Genomic DNA, 19,355 nt, shown 5'->3' with positions numbered 1-19,355 from the left:
TAATACGTGTGCCAATTAGGTTATTAATCCACCAAGAATTCAGTTACAACATCGGGTGTAACTTTTATTAACCAGTAATGAGTAACAGGGTTGCGAAAATATGTATTATATAAAATAAAACTAAATAACGGTAAAACTATTTTGACACATTATTGTTAATTTCAAATTGAAATTGATTTGAATATGAGTTGTAGTTTTGATTCAACAAAGTTTTAAATATTTGTTCCCACATTTCATTTTTTGTAGTAAAGAATATGTTTATTATAGTTTATATTTTAAATTTAATTGTGCTTGTGTCAGTTTGTTTCAAGGTATTTGACCTTGACCGAGATGGGCTTTTGTCAGAATCAGAGATGGATCACATGGTGGATGTACTTCTGCATCTGCACCATGAGAACTCGCCAGGTACTGTAGCTCACAATGTACTATAGAGCTATCCTTGCACTTACGTTACAGGTCTAGTCATTACTCCTTTTTTCCCTACACAATGTGTAATAATGTCCAGTATAGTCATTCTCAGCAGAGATGGAAAGATGGAAAGATAAATATCACAGTTTACTTATTGTGCATTCACATCAATATCTTTGTACAGTTTGAATTTCCTGACAGTATTTCCAATCTTTTTAGAATCAGACAGAAACGTTACATGCCATAAAATGATTGTTGCCTATATTCTCCCTAAGTATCTGACAATAAAGGCCATCATGATCTGATATACAGGGTGTTTGAAAAGTATGGGTACTGCTTAATATTTTAAAAACCATAGGAGATAACAGCTATAAACTTTGCACAGTGTCGTATGGCTATGTAAACTATTTTCCCTTGCTATTACCATGACATGCCAACCATGGGGGGACGGCCCACAGAGGAAAACATGGAAATCTTAAATTGAAGCATGGGTCGAGTGATAACTCATTTGAAAGAGCTCACATAGTAGAGTTGAATTCCGCAAACCGCATCTCAAAAGGTTTATCCAATCAGATATGGCGGGTTGTTTTAGGTACACATTGTGAAGTACATTATGCGCTGCCATTTCTGACTGGATCGTCGTATTCTGATGCGGTGGGCGGCGTTTCACTCTACTAACCAATATGTTTTCACTGACTTTTTTTAATTAGCAAATTATGTCATAAATTTATAACACAATAAATAAAACTAAAAAACATCGGTATTTATTATCTGATTGGATAAACCTTTTGAGATGCGGTTTGCGGAATTCAACTCTACTATGTGAGCTCTTTCAAATGAGGTATCACTCGACCCATGCTTCAATTTAAGATTTCCATGTTTTCCTCTGTGGGCCGTCCCCCCATGGTTGGCATGTCATGGTAATAGCAAGGGAAAATAGTTTACATAGCCATACGACACTGTGCAAAGTTTATAGCTGTTATCTCCTATGGTTTTTAAAATATTAAGCCGTACCCATACTTTTCAAACACCCTGTATGTGGTTTGAAAACTTTGCATTCACTTACATTATGTACATTATTAGTTATGATGTTGTCAATACAAGCCAATCCTCTAGTGGGATTTTCGTTTAAACAAAATAAATTATAAGATGTCAGAAGATTAAGAAAATTTTGAGACTCTTGTGAGTTTTCTGAAATGTTTACATTGAAGTCACCTGTGATAACCAAGTCATATTCAGGCATAAACCTTCTGGTAAGAAAACTTAAAAAATTGTCTAATTTTGTCAAGAATAAGTTATTATCAGACTGAGGAGTACAATATATACTAACTAAAACTATGTGGTAACTTTTTAAAACAATAGCAACTACTTCAAAAATACTTAAAACACAAAAACAATTAACATTTAGTATTTCAAAATCGATGCTTTCCTTAATAAATATGGAACAGCCCCCACCTCTATGAGGTTCTTCTCTACAATACATGTCAGCCACAACAAAACCTTCAGGTACATAAAGTAATTTTTCATATGAGTTAAGCCAATGCTCATTTAAACTGACTACATTACAATTAAATTCGTTCAATATTACTACTAACATTCCAACCTTTTTTCTTAATGACTGAATATTTAAGTGAACTAAATTAAGTGGTGTAATTTTTATTACATTTTTACTACTTATATAACGTGACATATTTTTTATTTTATGATATCTATTTATGTTGAGGCCAACTTCTTCTGTAGATAAGGTTTTGTGAATCAAGCTGGTCTTCCATTTTCTGAAGTGAATGCGTTTCCCAAGTCTTTCTGATTCATTACATCTACATCACTTATAAGTTGTTGAGGTTTGAATGAAGAGTCCAAATTCTTTTCTGATTATTTTACTATCGCTTCACATATTTGTTCTGAAAGCCACATTTTTCCATGAGTGTTGAGATGCATACCATGTCTTTTGTAATGTTGTCGCATTGCCTTACTAGAGTCTACAAGAATAATATTACTATATTTTTCACTCAATTGTTTAAGGTTACTATTAACTTTTTTTACCTCACTGTTTACTCATGACCAGTCAGATAGATCATATCTGTGAGGGACATCTACAATAACAAAATTTTGGCTCTTCTTTTCATTCAGTACATTTTCGATTTTAGTTATGAATTTATCACCTTCATTTCTTGCAACATCATTAATTCCACCGATAATTACACATAGGTCTTCGTTTCCTAAGTTTTCTTTATTAATGGTTTCCATATTTAGAACCTGTTCAGATTGTCCACCAGGTCTAACAAAAGCAATTGCTTCATAAAGGTTCTGCTTCTTATTTACATGCCATGATAAATTTTTTCCCATGGCTGTCAGCACATATTAACAATTTTTTTCTTCGGTTCTGTTATTGTTACTGTAACATCTATAGTAGTAGCTTGCTCTTCATCTATTTCAACACCCGTCAGTTTATTGCTTTCACTCTCTATAATATTAAGTGACTCAAAACGGTTGGGAGACACAAAACAAATTTCTGGTTCAGTATATGTTGATTTAGGTGATATATTTATTTTATTTAATCTTCTTCTTACTACTGTAGAGAATAATAATTCCTTATTAACGTTTCCTGTTTTTTTGCAGTTCACTCATAGCAGCATCAGTATGATTAGGAGTAGATGTAGGCCTATTATCTTATATACAGAAACAATCGCTCACCTGTAAATCATGTTTGTGTTTTTGTTTTAAGGATATTGAGAAAAAAATAATGTTATGATTTTATTTGATTTGCAATTTTTTGTTACAACTTATCGCATCAAATCGTTAACAATAAAATTACCTTTTCCTGTGTATAAAAATGTATTTTTTGTTTTACAAAATAACAATTGTGTGCTCAATGGGGTACATGATAGTCTGAGGTATTTATTGAAGCACTGGATCAAATTTAACAAACCACCAAGGAAAGGCAAACAATATAAACACAATAAGGAAATGCATAGCAACGTGTACCCTATTGGGCGCACAACATGCTTTACGAAAACCCGGTATGTACCCGACTGGGAACTGGCAAAGTATCTACGGTTTCTTGTTTCCCTTTTGCGATTCATTAAATATCATCTTTTAATTATGTCATTGTTAAAACAATCTTAGTTATATCATTGTAATCGACAGATACCGCACTTTATTTTTATGTACCCGTCTTCTTCTTCTACTATGAGGCGGCCAATTGCCATGCACTTAAGCCTCAAGAGCCTTCATTTTCTAATTCGTCCATATGTTGCAAGTCTCTACGATGCGGTATTTTATTATCATTTGGACTAATATTTAGTCTTTTCTGCACAACATTGTACTTTTCTCTGTTCCAGATGGAGGTACAACTGAAGACAAAAAAGAAGTTCTTGCAGAGCTCAAATGTCGTGCTTCTCCCAAGGGTCTTACGATTGAGGAATACTTGATATGGTCTATGGACAACCTCTTGTCTACGGATTTTCTCTGTCTCCTTTTCCAAGTTAGTGTGATGGAATCAAATCAATAATTTAATTATGTGTCTAAGAGCATAATATCTGGAAATGAAAATTTTCTTGGTTGGTGCAGATATTTATAATTTACTGTAGTTTTCAAATAAAGACACAGGAAAACCAATTGTTGAACCTTTTGATCTCAGTGTTCCTTGCCTCTTCAAGAAAAGGGATATTGTCTGAATTAGTATTCCAACTGTCATATAATGTTTAGCTAACTCATTTGTTTTCATATGCTTCTTCTTCTTCTATGGGGCGGCCTATTGCCATGCACTTAAGCCTCAAGGACCTTTTGTGCACTCCGGAAGCACACCATGAGGCCTACCAGTCTATGATTTCAGCAGTTCCACAAACCACAGAAAACAACCTATCAGGTCCTCCTGGGGATATTCACCACCCTTGTCCAAGCTACCAAAGATGGTGTACTGCTCCCTTGCTATTGTAGGACAATCAAAGAGCAGGTGTTCAGCAGTTTCCTCCTGCTCATCACACATTCTACAGAGCGGATCCTCCTGAAGGATGCTGACTCTGTGAAGATGCTTCTTCAGGTGACCATGTCCCATGATCAGACTTTTAACCCGAGAAGTCATCAGTCTACTTAGTGAGAGAAGGTCAGACGCCACCCTAGGGGAAGGCGACTGTAGAACCATTCTGCTCATTCTCATACCTGGATGCAACCTCCACCTTCTCTCATGTTCAGTGCGAACCCATTTCGAGACAGCCCCAAAGGATTCACACCTTGAAATACCGCAGAACAGTTGAGGACTTTCTTATGCTTGTTTAGTTTTTAGTATTCATATGATTCTGTTTCTCTGTTTCCAGAGACACCATTAAATACCATGCTCCAGTTTCATAATTTTGCTTCAGTCAGTTGTTAATTTGTAACAACTATACTAGATTAAATATGTAGGTTGTCAGTTACGTGCCAGGATAACTCGATATTATTTTAACCATTGAAAACAAAGATACAAAACTTAACATGTTGTCAGTAAACAGCTAAAACTACCCAACACGTATTCAGGTGACCGTTACATTCCCAAGGAGATGGCCCACAAGAACTCAGTGGAAAGGGTTTTTCCGGGAGCTTAGGTCGAGTTGCTCTTCAACTATAAAGATCTTTATTAGTATAATACAATGCCACAAACCCGACCTCTAAAGTTCGACTGTCCAAAATGATGGATGATTAAAGTTTAAAAACATCGAATCACCTTTTGTGAAGCGTAAGCACAATGTTAAAATTTGGTATATGGTTTACAGAATTTTGTGTAAGGTTGGCTTATTCAAGAAGTTATAAAATTTTATATTGTAAATTGAAGCCATAAATTTTTGAAACCAAGGACGTAGCCAGTGAGGGGATCTAAGAGGTTTTCTTAAGTCACGCTATTAGTGTTACTCCAGCACTTCCACACTGTGTAGAGGATCTCACAAAGCTGTACTGTGTTGCAGGTGTGCCATGTAGTGTTAGGTCTGAGACCTGTGTCCAATAAGGAGGAGGGGGAGATCGTGCGTGGCTGGCTGGAAAGAGAGGAGAGAAGAGGTTACAGTGTTGGCCAGTTCTGGTATTTGATAGCAATGGATTGGTGGCAGAGTTGGCTCGAGTACGTCGGCTTTCCTCCCAACGTGAGTATTATAATGAATTAATTTTAATGTTAAGAAGATACAGATGTGTAAGATAAGTGAACCAGGATTGTGAAGGAAACAGGATTTTTCCGGACATTTGCCTCGTTAGGTGAAACAAAAAATCAGTAACACTACGTTTCAAGATCTGCAATCTGATCTCTTCTTCAGGTAAATAACTAACCTAACACATAATTACAAACTAGGTTAAAATAAACAAATCATACCAGAGTGTTGTGACATGCCTAAGTCAGGAATCACAACCACCATATTGTGTCTAAACTTCACTAACTCTAAAACATGCACTTAATAAAAAACTAAACACAACACTAATCATTAAAACAAATACAAAATACAGGTTACAATACGTCTGCATTCGTCAATCAACCACCTACGACTGACCAAAGGCCAATAGCAAATGGCGATCATCACGGCAGAAACAAGATGGCGGTAATGAGAAGGAAGGGAGACAGGAATGGCCCCTTTTTTATTATTGGTTCATGCTAGATGAACTTCTTAAAACTATACTGTGACTCCGCATAGGTTTATTACAAATATCTAATCTGTTTGATACTTTTATTAATTTTTTTTTTTTAATTAATTTTATTAATTAATTTTCTTTAAAAAAAATGTGGTTCCTAATGTATTACGTTGGCTTCATCCCAATTCATATGATTGTCTTCGGGCCAACAATGGTGTGCAATTTTTGACTTATCTCTGAGACCCTTTTTGTGTTTTCTTTGTGTAAACCACATTTTTGTTTTTGTTTCGCTGAACGATGGCAAATGTCCGGAAAAATCCTGTTTCCTTCACAATCCTTCCGTTGTAAAAAATAAACTGAACCAGGATAAATGTACCGTTTTTATAATATTGTGTTTATCGCCATGTATTGAATAGTACAGTTTTCTGCATGCTTAAAATTAATGATTCATATTTTACAACTATCCTCAAAATATCGTGTTTCTTTTATTGCAACACTTATGTATTGATGACGAATTCTATAATCCTGTTACCCATCACCCCACCCGTCACTGCGGCACAATAACTTAGCTTTTTTTATGAAGTCAATGAGTAGCTGTATTGTCTGTCGGACTTATGGTTTTGCAAATATAATAGATAGATGAGGATATTTAAAACATATTTTATCCATCTCCTCACATTTACAATGAGGAGATGGATATGGAATAATCAAGTACATCATCATAAGTAGTCTAAAATGATAATTATTTGGGATAAAAAAATATTGAATACTTAAAAAAATCTATTATAGGAAAATATTAGTCAAATGAATTCCTAAGACTATAAATTCAGGTTAATATACTGTATGATTAATATTACAGGTATTATATATATAATTGTTTAAAAGTCCCAGGAAGGCTTTAGGGCGTTTTTAATGGTTACATTTAATCTAATAAAATAAAAATAATCTTTAGTCATTCGTTTGCACATTTTGTACATAGAATAGTGTCAATTTAATGGAAAAAGTAGCCAAATTACCAAAGTAGCCACATTATGCAAAGATTGGGATGTCTGAGAAGCTGGTGTGAACTGTGCCGTCAGAAGATTTGTAGGAGAAGATTGCTGGTAATGATATTCTATTCCAAATGCTGCCATTAGGTTGGAAAGATAGAAGGGCGTGAAAAACTGGTGTGCATTTCCACTGCTACCAAAAGATTGGTAGGAGAGAGTTGACATCAATGCTCTCCATGAAATTCCTAATGTTGCCATGAGGCTAGGAAGATAAAGGTACTTGAGAAACCGGTGTGTATTTTCACTATTGATAAATTTTAAATTGATAAGTCAGGATTGTAGGCAAGGCCATAATCCCAATGCTGCAATGAAGCTGCCAAGATAGAGATGCTGGCAAAAATGGTGGAGAGAGGGTGTTCTGCCTATTAGGACCTCTGGTCAGAATCATCCAAACTAAGTCAGCAATGTTTTGATAAAATTTGATTGCGAACATTTTTGATAAATTGTGTGGAGTAGGATGTTCAATACTGTTACAAGGAATATATTGTTGTTGTTCCATATAGATTTTGTGTTTAGGGATGCGGTAGTGAGACAAGTCTCAACAACTTGACATCGACAGAGAGCGGAAGTCTCAAGCGAGTGGCACAGCGACTCACAGGTTCCAAGCGAACCATAGTGGAGAACTGTGTGGCTCTGGATAACTCGCCGGTGAGTGTAGAGGGAGCTGGCTTAACAGGTGCACTCAACTGTTCAATGCTACAACTGTTCAAGTATTATACATGGGTATGTTATACTTCAACCTGCTTTTTTGAAACAGATGCTATGAACCGAGTCCAGAATGTGATAGGGAGGCTATAGTTGATGACAAATTTTTTATAATCAAACAAAGGCCATATGAAAAATATTTCATTTGAACAAGTATATTTATTTAATGATGGATGTATAGAAATCTGAAGTACTTCTGGTGTTAAGAATGTAGAGTTGAAATTGCTAGAAAGTTACGTAAACAATAAATAACAATGGGTTGAAGTAAATAATGATGTATCTGAATATTTGAACATCATAGCTGGTATCCCTCAGGGGTCTGTATATGAGCCATTTTTATTCTTAATTTATCTAAATGATCTGTACTGTACGCAGACCACACCACACTGATGCATGTATAGGGAAATTGTCTGTGTAATGTCATATTAAATGCACTATTAGCTAAAGTTTTGTATTCTGCACATAGCCTACTAATAAATCAAAACAAAACAAAAAATAATTCACTTTTGAAAAGTATTTTAATGATATATAGATGATTAATTAAACCTTTAAAAATGTCTATGCTTTTATCTAAACGGGAAACTGTTGGAATGTACATATTGACAATCTCTGTAAGAAATGATGTAGGGTAATGTTCCTGCTCTGTAAACTAGTAAAAATATATAATGATATACAGTGTGAGTTAAAAGTATGGATACACTCTGTTTAGTTTTTGATGGATACAGATAGAGGGATGGAACTCGGGACACCTTTCTAGGAAATAGAAGTGAACTTTTTAGTCACTGTTACAACTTTTTCCAATTCCCCAAAATGTGATTTGAGGGTGAGCGGCTCAAAATTTTTAATTTTAAGACCCATTAAGTGAAACATCATTTGAAAGGTCTTGATAAAAGAAGAACATTGGAAACTAGAGCTTTATGTCCCCCCATTTTGGCAAATGGTTTGCTTTTGTTTCCTAGAGGAGTGTCCTGAGTTTCATTTTTGTATTAGGTTGAGATAAAAAGCTCTGGTTTCCACGGTTCTTCTTCTTTTATCAAGGCCTTACAAATGAGGTTTCACTTAATGGACCTGAACATTTAAAAATATTTGAGCCGCCCCTGCTCAAAAAACTATTTTGGGGATATGGGCGAAGTTGTAACAGCATCTAAAAAGTTCACTTCTATTTCATAGAAAGATGTCCTGAGTTCCATCCCTCCATCTTTATCCATAAAAAACTAAACAGTGTATCCATACTTTTAACTCACACTGTATAATGTTGTTTCATAGTCACTTGTGCTATGGCATTCAGAACAATTGTATAGGGCTATTCCAGTGCTGCAAGAAACACTATTAAATGGAAGAAATAAGCCATTAGAATTATTAGCTAGGGCTATCTTACCAAGAGTGTTGTAGACTAAGTTTTTCTAGACTTCAAATTATGACCTTGGTCTGTATGTATATTTTCTAAAAGCTAATATACCAGGTGTCCCAAGAAGAAGTTTAAACATTTGATTTTATATTACTTGCCCATTTATGTACGAGAAATTTTTAAACTCTACACAATTCATTAAATAGGTTTTAAAAATATTCTGTGAAAATTTCAGCTCTCTAGCAATTTTTGAAACAAAATGGTGGCATTTTGAAAAACTATACTTTAAAAACAGTAAAAAAAAAACAGTATTTTTGGTTTTGTAAAATTATCTATTGTTATATTCTAGAGAAATACATCATTTCAATCAGAAAATTAGAACATAGCCTATTAAAAAACCTACAACTACAGTCCACAATAATGAAAACTGTAACCCATCCACAGCGACACACTGATAACAGCGCTTAACAAACGAATCTTAAGCTCTTAAAAAGAAAGTCTGTGGTATCCGAAGTTCCTCTTCAATTGATTGTTTTAATCCCTCATCATTATTGAAGCTACGAGTATAAACTTGTTCCTTTAAGTAACCCCATAGAAAGAAATCACACAGTTAAATCTGGGCATCGGGGTGGCCAATCTAAAAAATCACTTCCACAATCAATCCAACGGCGATGAAGGTTGTCATTTAATAATCGCTTGACAGGATTTGCGAATGAGGAGGAGCACCATCTTGTTGGAAGATTGCTTGATCCATTTCTGGAAAAGTAAAATGAGGCAAGACTTATTCATTTAAAACCTGTTCATTCCTATTCCCAGTCATTGTACTGTCTGAAATGTCGTAAGATAGCACCCTGTTACAACTGACAGATGCCCAAATAGTAATTCCTTTTGATTTTAGTAGAGTCTATTCAAGAATTACAGGTATTGTATTAATTACAATTATGCCTATTTACAGCACCATTGCGGTAGAAACTGGACTCGTCTGAAAAAACAATTTGAGTATGTCAATTAGGATCTAGCTCATGAAACTGAAAATGATACGAGAACAAAATTCCACTCTCCTGTCCGGATCATCTTCAAGAAGATTATAGACTACGTGACTATTGTAAAATTTAATTTAGTTTTTCTTAATTATTCTCTGTACTGAAGACTTTGGAACACCAGTTTCAAGTTCAACCTTCCTTAGTGATTTCGGTTTACCTAGAGAGCAGAGCATTGAGGCGCACACTAGTACTTCTCTTTCCTCTTTTGATCCTCTAGAGTACTTTTTTTATGATACTTCCAGTTCCTCACAAAAGATTTTTCCACTAGTTATTGTTGGATTGGTAGGTGGTTCAACTCCTTGATAGGCAACCTGAAATTGTCTAATTGCTTCCGTAATGTTGTCAAAAGCAATACCCCACACAAATTCATTACGAAATGACGAACATTAAAAGCCATTTCTCGAACTTCAATATCAGTAAAACTGTAATGGAGGAGGTTAGGTTATGTTTTTATAGCACAAGCAATATTCTTCAATCAAACAGCTGTTATCAACAATGAGCGTTATTAAACAGCTGTTCTTTAACACGTTCGCTGCTAAAAATTAAGTAATGTATGTTGCTAGAGGCTAATTTTTTTTTATTAGTATTCACTTACCAATTTAGTTGTTGTGACACGGGTTGGTACAGAAAGGTCATCAAACACCAAAAGAGCCGAATTTCGCCATTTTGAAAACGTGCAGTAGATCTACCGCACACGCTCCTGGGGCCAGTCTCTCTTCGAAGCGCGCACCGTTTTCCTTATTGTTTTTGAAAAACAGACCACTAACGATTGTTTATAATAATACTGGGAACAAATCACTTAGTATAACTAAAAATATATTGATAAAAAACACTAAAAACTACTATTTACAACCCAACCATCCTCCCCAAGGTACGCTTCATTAGTCATGGAATTGGTCAAAACAATGTGGGACACACAACCCAGGCTGTCCATCACATTCTAAACACTGCCACATCACGTATTTCTTTCTGCCATTTGCATAGCAAACTCTGCACCTCTTTTGTTTACTTCTCTTTCCACAAGCCACTTTTTCTGTAATCCGTGAGGGTACATGGGGGACGCGGCGGCGCTTCAGAGGTCGAGGAGGCTCGGGAACGTCCGGGAGTAGCTTGTCAATAACCTCCAGACGGAAGTCGTACAATGGCATTTTGTTTTCTCCACTTGATGTGCGAACTTCGTTATAGAGATAGTGTGCATTCACTAACATCATCTGAATTACGTGGACAAAAATCTTTTTATACCACCGCAGTGTTTTCCTTTCGCAAGGATAATATGACATCATTTGATCACTGCGGTCCACGCCTTTCATAAAATGGTTGTATTGAACAATTGGTAGTGGTTTTAGTCTCTCCAAACCACCTCGATTAATTGAATTCACCATGTCATTTTCAAATTCAGTGGATATGTAAGAGACAACGCGTTTGTCTTTCCATTTGGCGACAACAACACTTTCGGCGTAGCGGGCGATGGTTTCACCCTTTTTCAGGGTTGCCGATTTGACTTTAGGAGATACGTATTTTCTGTCCAGCCGAAGAGTTCCAGTGCAATATGTATTCCTACGGAGCAGGCTTGAGGCAAGAGTAAAACTATTATAATAATTATCCATAAATAAACTGTGGCCACAATTGAGTTTCCCTTGCATCAGCTTCAATACAACATTGGCTGCATGCCCCTTACCACCGTAATCATCTAAAACTCCGCAATACATAAAAAAACGAAGTATTAGGCCATGGGGGTCACACAAACTGTACAGTTTGATGCCGTACTTATGGCGTTTCCCTTTTATATATTGCCTAAAGTACAACCGTACCCTCGTCAATGCACAACTTTTTTTGAGGATAATAAATTGAGTCCATTTTATTGTTGAAGTAGTCAATTAGAAACTGTACTTTAGAAGCTCTGTTGTTTGGGTTAGGGTACCTTTCAAAATTAATGCATCGCAAAATAAGCATGAATTTGTCCCTGGCCATGAATTTGGGGAAGCACGTTGAAAACAGCTTACAAGTTTTCCAATAGTCTTGTATTCGGGGTAATTGTAATATTCCCATGTGCAGCAATAGGCCAATAAAACATTTGAGATCCTCCACGGTAATGTCTTTCCATTTATGGATTCGTGAGCCTGGGGTTGTAGTAGGTCCACAGAATAACTCCAACGCGTATCTATTCGTAGTAGCCACAATGCCCTCCAAAAAAATCACATCCACCAGCAACAAGAAAAAATTGATTGGGGTAATCTCATTAGGCAAAGGGACTAAAAACTTTTCCTCTTTTGTAAACGGTACATCTTTCATACCTATAGTTTGAGGACTCCATTGTGGTGGTCTTACGTCATAGTCTGGGTCTTCGACCTCTGACTCATCAGTCTCGTATTGTTCATCGTCGAGGTCCGGAGCATAACCAGGGACACCAGGGTCGTCTTCATAATCAGAATCACTATTAGCCACAAACTGACGTCTATTCTGGATTCCACTAGTTCCAGGAGGCAAATCCATGTCTATTGTATTATAAGAATAACACTAAACACACAACAAAAACGGTAAAATTTGAAGTAGTCTAAAAACTAACCACAAAACGCTAACTGAGAACGGCGACCACAAAAACGCGGGAAAAGTATATCCCCACGAGCGGCAAAACGGACAACCATACACGACGAGTGCTGAGAGCACACTGACTGGGTTTCTAAACAATGGCGCTGTGCAGTAGATCTACGTCATGCGCGCCTGGCGCGAGGCAGCCGTGCGGTAGATCTACCGCAACCGCATTGAACGTGTTAAAACTGCAACACAGTAATCAAATCAGGTAATTCAAGAAATGAATTTTTATAGGAAGCAAAATGGTATAAAAATTTGGTATGGAAGCATTTTGTTTCTATAATTGTTAGGGAGCTTTAATTTTCACAGAATATTTTTGAAACCTACTTTATTAATTGTGTAGAGTTTTAAAATGTTCGGTGCATAAATGGGCAAGTAATATAAAATCAAACTTTTAAACCTCTTCATGGAACACTCTGTATATAAAAGAAAGTTAATTTCAATTTGAAACACATTGTACACTATATCAGCATGATATCAGGTCAAAACATAATCTCATATAACCGACCGGCTCGAACCGGTTATTGGAGGGGAGGGGCGAGCCTACTCCTTCCCATATTAGGCATTGAATACAATCCGGTCACTCAGTGAGTCACAGCGCTCTGTTCTGTACAGTACTGCCGTGTGTGTACGTCGCATTTCAATATGACTGAACGTGTTGAGCAGCGCATTTGCATTAAATTTTGCCAAAATCTTGGCCATTCAGCATCAGAGACGATTACTATGATACGGAAAGTTTATGGTGACGTGTCTATGGGCGATACACAAATAAAAGAGTGGTTTAGGCGGTTTAAAAATGGCCGAATATCAGTGACCGATCTGGCAGGCCTTCAACGGCCAGAAACGCTGAAAATGACGATGTTGAACAAACAAAACAAAATGCGACGAAGGACCTGTTAGCCATTTTGCAAAATGAATTTAAGGAGTGTTTCTGGAAGTGGGAGGAGCGTTGGAATAAGGTAGTGGCTTGTGGAGGGGAGTACTTTGAAGGGGACCAGATTGCCGTTGCCGCCGAGTAACGTCAGTTCATGCCCACGTCAAGGTCGGATACTTTTTGGACACACCTCATAATAAAGTGTTTCCCACAGTTTGATCTTTACTTGTAACAAAGTAATCAATTATGTCAGAGTGGCTTAAGCTTAAAGAACTCTGTGTTGAGGATTATATGAAATGTAATGATATGGTGAATACTTGTAAAAAGAAAAAAAGGATACTCCATAATGTATTTTTATTTTTAATCCCTTGTTTGTGCAGTGTTCTTGACGTTTTATTTGTCTGTGTCTATTTGATGTAAGTTTTTATTATATATAATTGGAAACATGTATATGACAAATCTAATTTAAATATTATTTTGACGAAGCCTATTGTAATCTTTATACTACTTCGTGGCCAGTACATTTCTGATTTCTTATTAAACGATTAAAAACTTAAAAGCTAGATAAACATTTTATGTAAATGAGGTAAAAATAACTTTTATTTCTTAAATTTAAGAAAAATATTGATTTCAGGTGGTAGTGACTGGTATAACATCACTGGAGTCAGACTCACAAAACCTGCTTTCTCCAAATTTGAGGTAAGACATGCTTAAGCTGAATTACATGAAACATTTGTCATGCAGTTAAATATGGTTGAATAATAATAAATGTTAGTTTTGGAGCCTGTTACTTTGTGATCATAATGTTGGCATGTTTTCTGTCAAAACATCTTTTATTTTATCCTTCCGTTCTTGATAGTGAACATAAACTTATTCAATTTTCAGGATATGTTCAGTACAGTGGCAAGTTAACCACTTGGATAAAAAATATACATATCCGAGTTTGAAAGTTAACCACAAACTAACTAGTCGAGGCTTACTTTAAGTTTAGCTTGTTTAATTCTAGATTTATACATATGAATCAAATAATTTACAAAAAGTAACTCAAGTTTTTATGGCAATAACAACAAAAAAAGGGTACCGGTTCTTTGCATTTTTCAACTTTGAAAATTCATAACTCTGAAACTTGTGATCCGATTAAGACCAAATCTTTATAAAAGTGTATAGTTTTTTTTTTGTTTTTATTTACAATAGCGTGACCATGGAAAATGGACTTTTTTCCTGGGGTTGGGCATTTATAGCCAAGTATTATTATCACAGGTGCATATAAACTGGGGGGAAAGTATATTATTGTATTATATTGATGCCTTTCGGGCATTATTGCGTTAAGGAGCAGGGGCATCACGTGATCTGGGATTCGACTTTTGCAAGCTCGAGTTAATTTTTTTTTCTAAAAGAGCAAGCAGTGCGCAGCACTGCGCAGTGGGCAGGCATCGTTGACAGGATTAACGTACTAGTCAGCATCATTTCAGCCAGAGGTACTGTCAAAAACAGAGTTTTCAGAGGATTTCAAAAAATCGTAACTCCTTTGATTTTCGTTGCCGACGAATTTTTTCTTCATTATTGTTTTCAGGAAAAATTGTAGTTTTCAGGAAAAAAAAATGAACATACCTTTCCATGGTCACGTTATTGTAAATTGATACCTTTTTTTTATTTGTACATAAATTGAAAAATGTGTATTGTAAATGTTTTGTTTTCTAAGTTTCACTCCGTGTAACTTTCACATGACTTGAGATAGTAAGATACTGTAAATGTACAAAATATACACAGTTTTGTAGTGAACAGAAAGATTATAACATATATACACTTATTTACAGCACAAACAGTGTTTTGTTAAAAATGTAAAGTATGTAGTGCTTTTTTTGGCAGTACGCGTTTGGTGTTTGATGAATTCTTTGAGCAAGAGGGATATCAAATAAGAATGAATGGTTTTCATTGTCACTATCAATTTTCACAACCCAACTCACATTCCACCAGTTTATAATCATCCAGACTAACCAACAACAAATCTGAAAAAGAAATATCATCATGTACTTTATTTACCGATATGTCACTTTCATCATCAGAACTAATATTTTCCTAATCCAATAGTTCACTTATATAATTTGAACAACGAGGATCGCCCATTTCACAACATAACAATCAACTACACAGAATACAGAAAACTTTATTCACAAACACCAAGTTTAGAACAGGTGTTACACAACATAAAATAAAGAAGTAATAAATTATGGTTTAGTGTTTAATTGCCCTCTCCAGAAACTCGCCAATGGTGTAAATCGACTCCTCCACAAGCCAGCAGCGCAGTCTTCTTTTCAACTTGCTTTTCTCCAGTTGCTTGAGCTGGTTTGGGAGAGTGTTGGACAGCTTAGCTCCAGCATAAGATGGTTTTTTTGGCAAATAGTGCAGTTCTATGAGCTGGTATACTGAAGTTATGCCCATGCCTGGTTTCCCTTCCATGGCGGTTGTTCTGAGTCAAGTTGAGACTATGAGTGTGTAGGATGACCTCAAGAATGTAGAGAGCTGTCACAGTGAGTATCTTTAGGTCTTTGTAGGCTTCTCTACAGCTGTCCCATGGTGCAATATCGGCCATTACTCTTATTGCCCGCTTCTGAAGGACCATAACACGTTGAAGGTTGTTGTTTGAGGACGCTCCCCAAAGTATGATCCCACACCTAATTCTGCTTACAAAGAGTGCATGGCAGCCAACTTTTGTGGCTTCTGGGTACTGATGAGTTTGATTTTTCTCAGGGAAAACAGTGCAGTACAGAGCTGACTACAAAAACTGTCTATATGGATATTCCAGGAGAGACAATCATCCAGTATAAGGCTAAGGTGTTTTGTTGAGTGAGAGATTTGTGTGTCAGCTGGGATTGTTACTTGATCCTTGTTTCTTCCAAAGATGACGTGCTGTGTTTTTGATTTGTTGAATACTAGATCATTCTCTATACAGTATTGATGGGCCATGTTAATTGAGATGAATGTATTAATTTCATGGAGTTCAGTTGATTTATCTGAGGTGATCAATACAGTATCTGTGGTCAGTCAGCATACATAACTGGATAGCAGTATGAATTGATGTAATCTGGGAGGTCACATGTAAACAATATAAACAGAACGGGTCCCAGAACAGAGCCAAGAGGCACACCTCGGGTGATAGCCAGTGGTGGGGATGTTGTTGTTTTTGTCACTCCCAACTATAAACAACTAGCCTACATAATAACTTAGCAACAGTAGTAACAAAGAACTTCAATGCCGTGCAGCACGTCACCAATTGCACAGTCCGTCAGCTGTATGCCGTGCGGCATTTGGATCAATATCAGCTGACAACGAGTAATATTACGAATATAAATTATATAAAATGAATTGGTATTTATGAGTAGCGGATTCGACTGGTGCAAGTTATGTCTTTATAACTTACATGGTTTTCACTAAACAATATTGGAAAGTTGACCGACGGCTGTGCTATCTTTACTTTATCAGTTCACAATCGGTATTGATAAACCTCTGTGCCGTCGGTCATCAGTTGGAGGGTTAAAGTCATTTATCTTAAGTATGTAATTTTGTAAATCACTATGTATTTCTGTTAGTGCCTGCTTGTTTTAACTGAGTCGAAACCACCAAACTGATGGATATAACGCACTTGATATTCACCAGAGAGTAAGCAGAGATAGTGAACACTTGATGAGTGATTATACATAAAACTGTTAAAGGAAGTTTAAAGATGGACAAACTGGTGTTTATAACGAACGAGAACAATGACACATGCCAATCGCAATACAAAACCTTATTTAACCTTTTCACTGCAAACGTCTTGTCTTCTGGACATCTACAATCTACATGTAAACTGCCAGTGTCCGGTTTTACGGATGTTGCAAATATAAGTATAAAATATATTGTCACACTAGAAGTTATTTAATGTATGCACCGTGTTTAGAATTCAATATATTTTCCAAGGTATTCTTTGATAGAAAGAAATTCACATATGAATGTGAAAATGCAGAAAAAAGTTCATATTAAATGCTACCCTCTTCACTTCATGCTAAATGTTAATAATTTGAAATAAAAGTACTTTTTAGTGTTCTGTAAACTTAATAAATACATTTTTAAATTGTAAATTCCGTAAACTGAATTACAGTATGTTTCAAAACAATTATTTTTTATTTATGTGAGTACCATATTTTTGTTTATGAATTATAAAAGTCTGACTTGTAAAATTTTTTATAATTATTTGTGTTGAGTATTTATATTTATGAACAAAATTATTTGAAATACTTAAGAATGCCCACAAAAATGTTACTTAAATTGTTATTTCCATGATCTGTTTATTAGTGGTTCAGATATATATTGTTTATCAACCAATAATTGTAGGATAACTATCGAGTTAAAATGTTCATTATTCTTTTCAAAATAAAACAAATATACAAAACCTTCAAAGAGTGTAATGTTTTATTTTTCAATGTATAATATTGATAATTTTATTACTATTTCTAATATTAAGATTCTTTAGAAAAACAAGAAAGCAGATTTTGCTTTATATGATATGTAATGACAATTATATGAATTTTTATGTAAAACACAATGAAATGTCTAAAACCGGCTCAGAATTTTTAAGATATGCCTCTGGTCAAAGGTTTGGAAGGTTTGGAACAGGCCGTGAGCAAATAGCCTGGCAGCAAGAGGGTTAATGTGTAAGCCGAGATATTTCAGAAAGTCCCGGATATTGCTCTTAAAGGAGTTGTCTGGTCAATTCCTGAAATTTCAAGATCATCTCCTAAAACTACCGTACACGTAGGCTATAAAAACTGGGTGCTTGATGAGTCTAAACCAATAAATAGCTTCAAAATAATGTGAAAACTCGTCTTAATGCGTAGGGAACAACATTTAATAGAAAGTTTATTGTAAAGCTTCTCCATCAGTATAACACATACCCGATAGCAGCGATTACATTGAAATTATGTACTTCTATGTATGTACCTATCCTATACAAGTAGAATTATTTTATTATTCATTATTGTCTCTAAGTTTGTAGCCTAATGGAGGTTGAAATATGCACTCTTACACTCAGTTTATAGTTTATTTAAATCTAGGACTTAGCTTTCTGTTGATTACATTAATTTTAGTACTGAATATTTAAAATATGTTAATTAGTTTTTTTATTATATCTAGTTCTCTATTGGAAATAACCACATAGACCAATAGATCTAGGTTTTATGCTTGGTTTCTATAAATTAACATATATGTTAGAATTTAACAATACATTTGTCAACATTTTTGCTAACTGTACCTGTATTAAAAAAAAGCTGTTAAAATCAATTACTCTTTAAATATGGTTACAAAATAGGTGTTATATTCATAACTTCTCTTCAAGTTTTCATGTAGAATAAAAGTCATACTGTCATTGCGGGTAACAGAATTTTTAACTGTCACTTAGTAGAAAACATTATTAAAAGTCTTAAATTATACTAAGTATGTAGACAATATGTATACTAAAAAAATGTATTTAACTATAAAATAAGTACTTTAAGATATAAAAAATATGTTTAAATAACAATCTTAACACAACACAAATCCCAGTTTTAATTGTATTAACTTTTTTAAATGTTTATAATACCATTGTTTACATTGTTGTGTTTATGAGTACAAAGATTTACATTTATAACTTTATTTATAAACTCTGGAGCTGATATTTCTTTCAGATATGAAATAGATCTGTAGCTTAAATAAGCAACTTGTGGATGCAA

At 35.1% G+C, this 19,355-nt stretch overlaps 1 protein-coding gene across 3 annotated transcripts in view; it reads left to right on the top strand.

Moving 5' to 3' along the window:
- LOC124370011 (ubiquitin carboxyl-terminal hydrolase 32) overlaps positions 1-19,355 on the top strand; it is a 142,720-nt gene that overhangs the window by 43,769 nt on the left and 79,596 nt on the right. For 2 of the 3 annotated variants that reach the window (XM_046828286.1, XM_046828285.1), the window contains exons 7-11: positions 301-405; positions 3,750-3,892; positions 5,349-5,522; positions 7,566-7,772; positions 14,246-14,310. In XM_046828286.1, the coding sequence (XP_046684242.1) occupies positions 301-405; positions 3,750-3,892; positions 5,349-5,522; positions 7,566-7,772; positions 14,246-14,310 (694 nt within the window). The remainder of the gene's footprint in view (positions 1-300; positions 406-3,749; positions 3,893-5,348; positions 5,523-7,565; positions 7,773-14,245; positions 14,311-19,355) is intronic. The other variant, XM_046828287.1, reaches the window with a different exon arrangement.

This window comes from Homalodisca vitripennis, chromosome X (genome assembly GCF_021130785.1).
Source record: "Homalodisca vitripennis isolate AUS2020 chromosome X, UT_GWSS_2.1, whole genome shotgun sequence".
Taxonomy (NCBI): domain Eukaryota; kingdom Metazoa; phylum Arthropoda; class Insecta; order Hemiptera; family Cicadellidae; genus Homalodisca; species Homalodisca vitripennis.
Note: the sequence above shows the minus strand (reverse complement) of the source record. Positions and strands in the feature narration are given on the sequence as shown.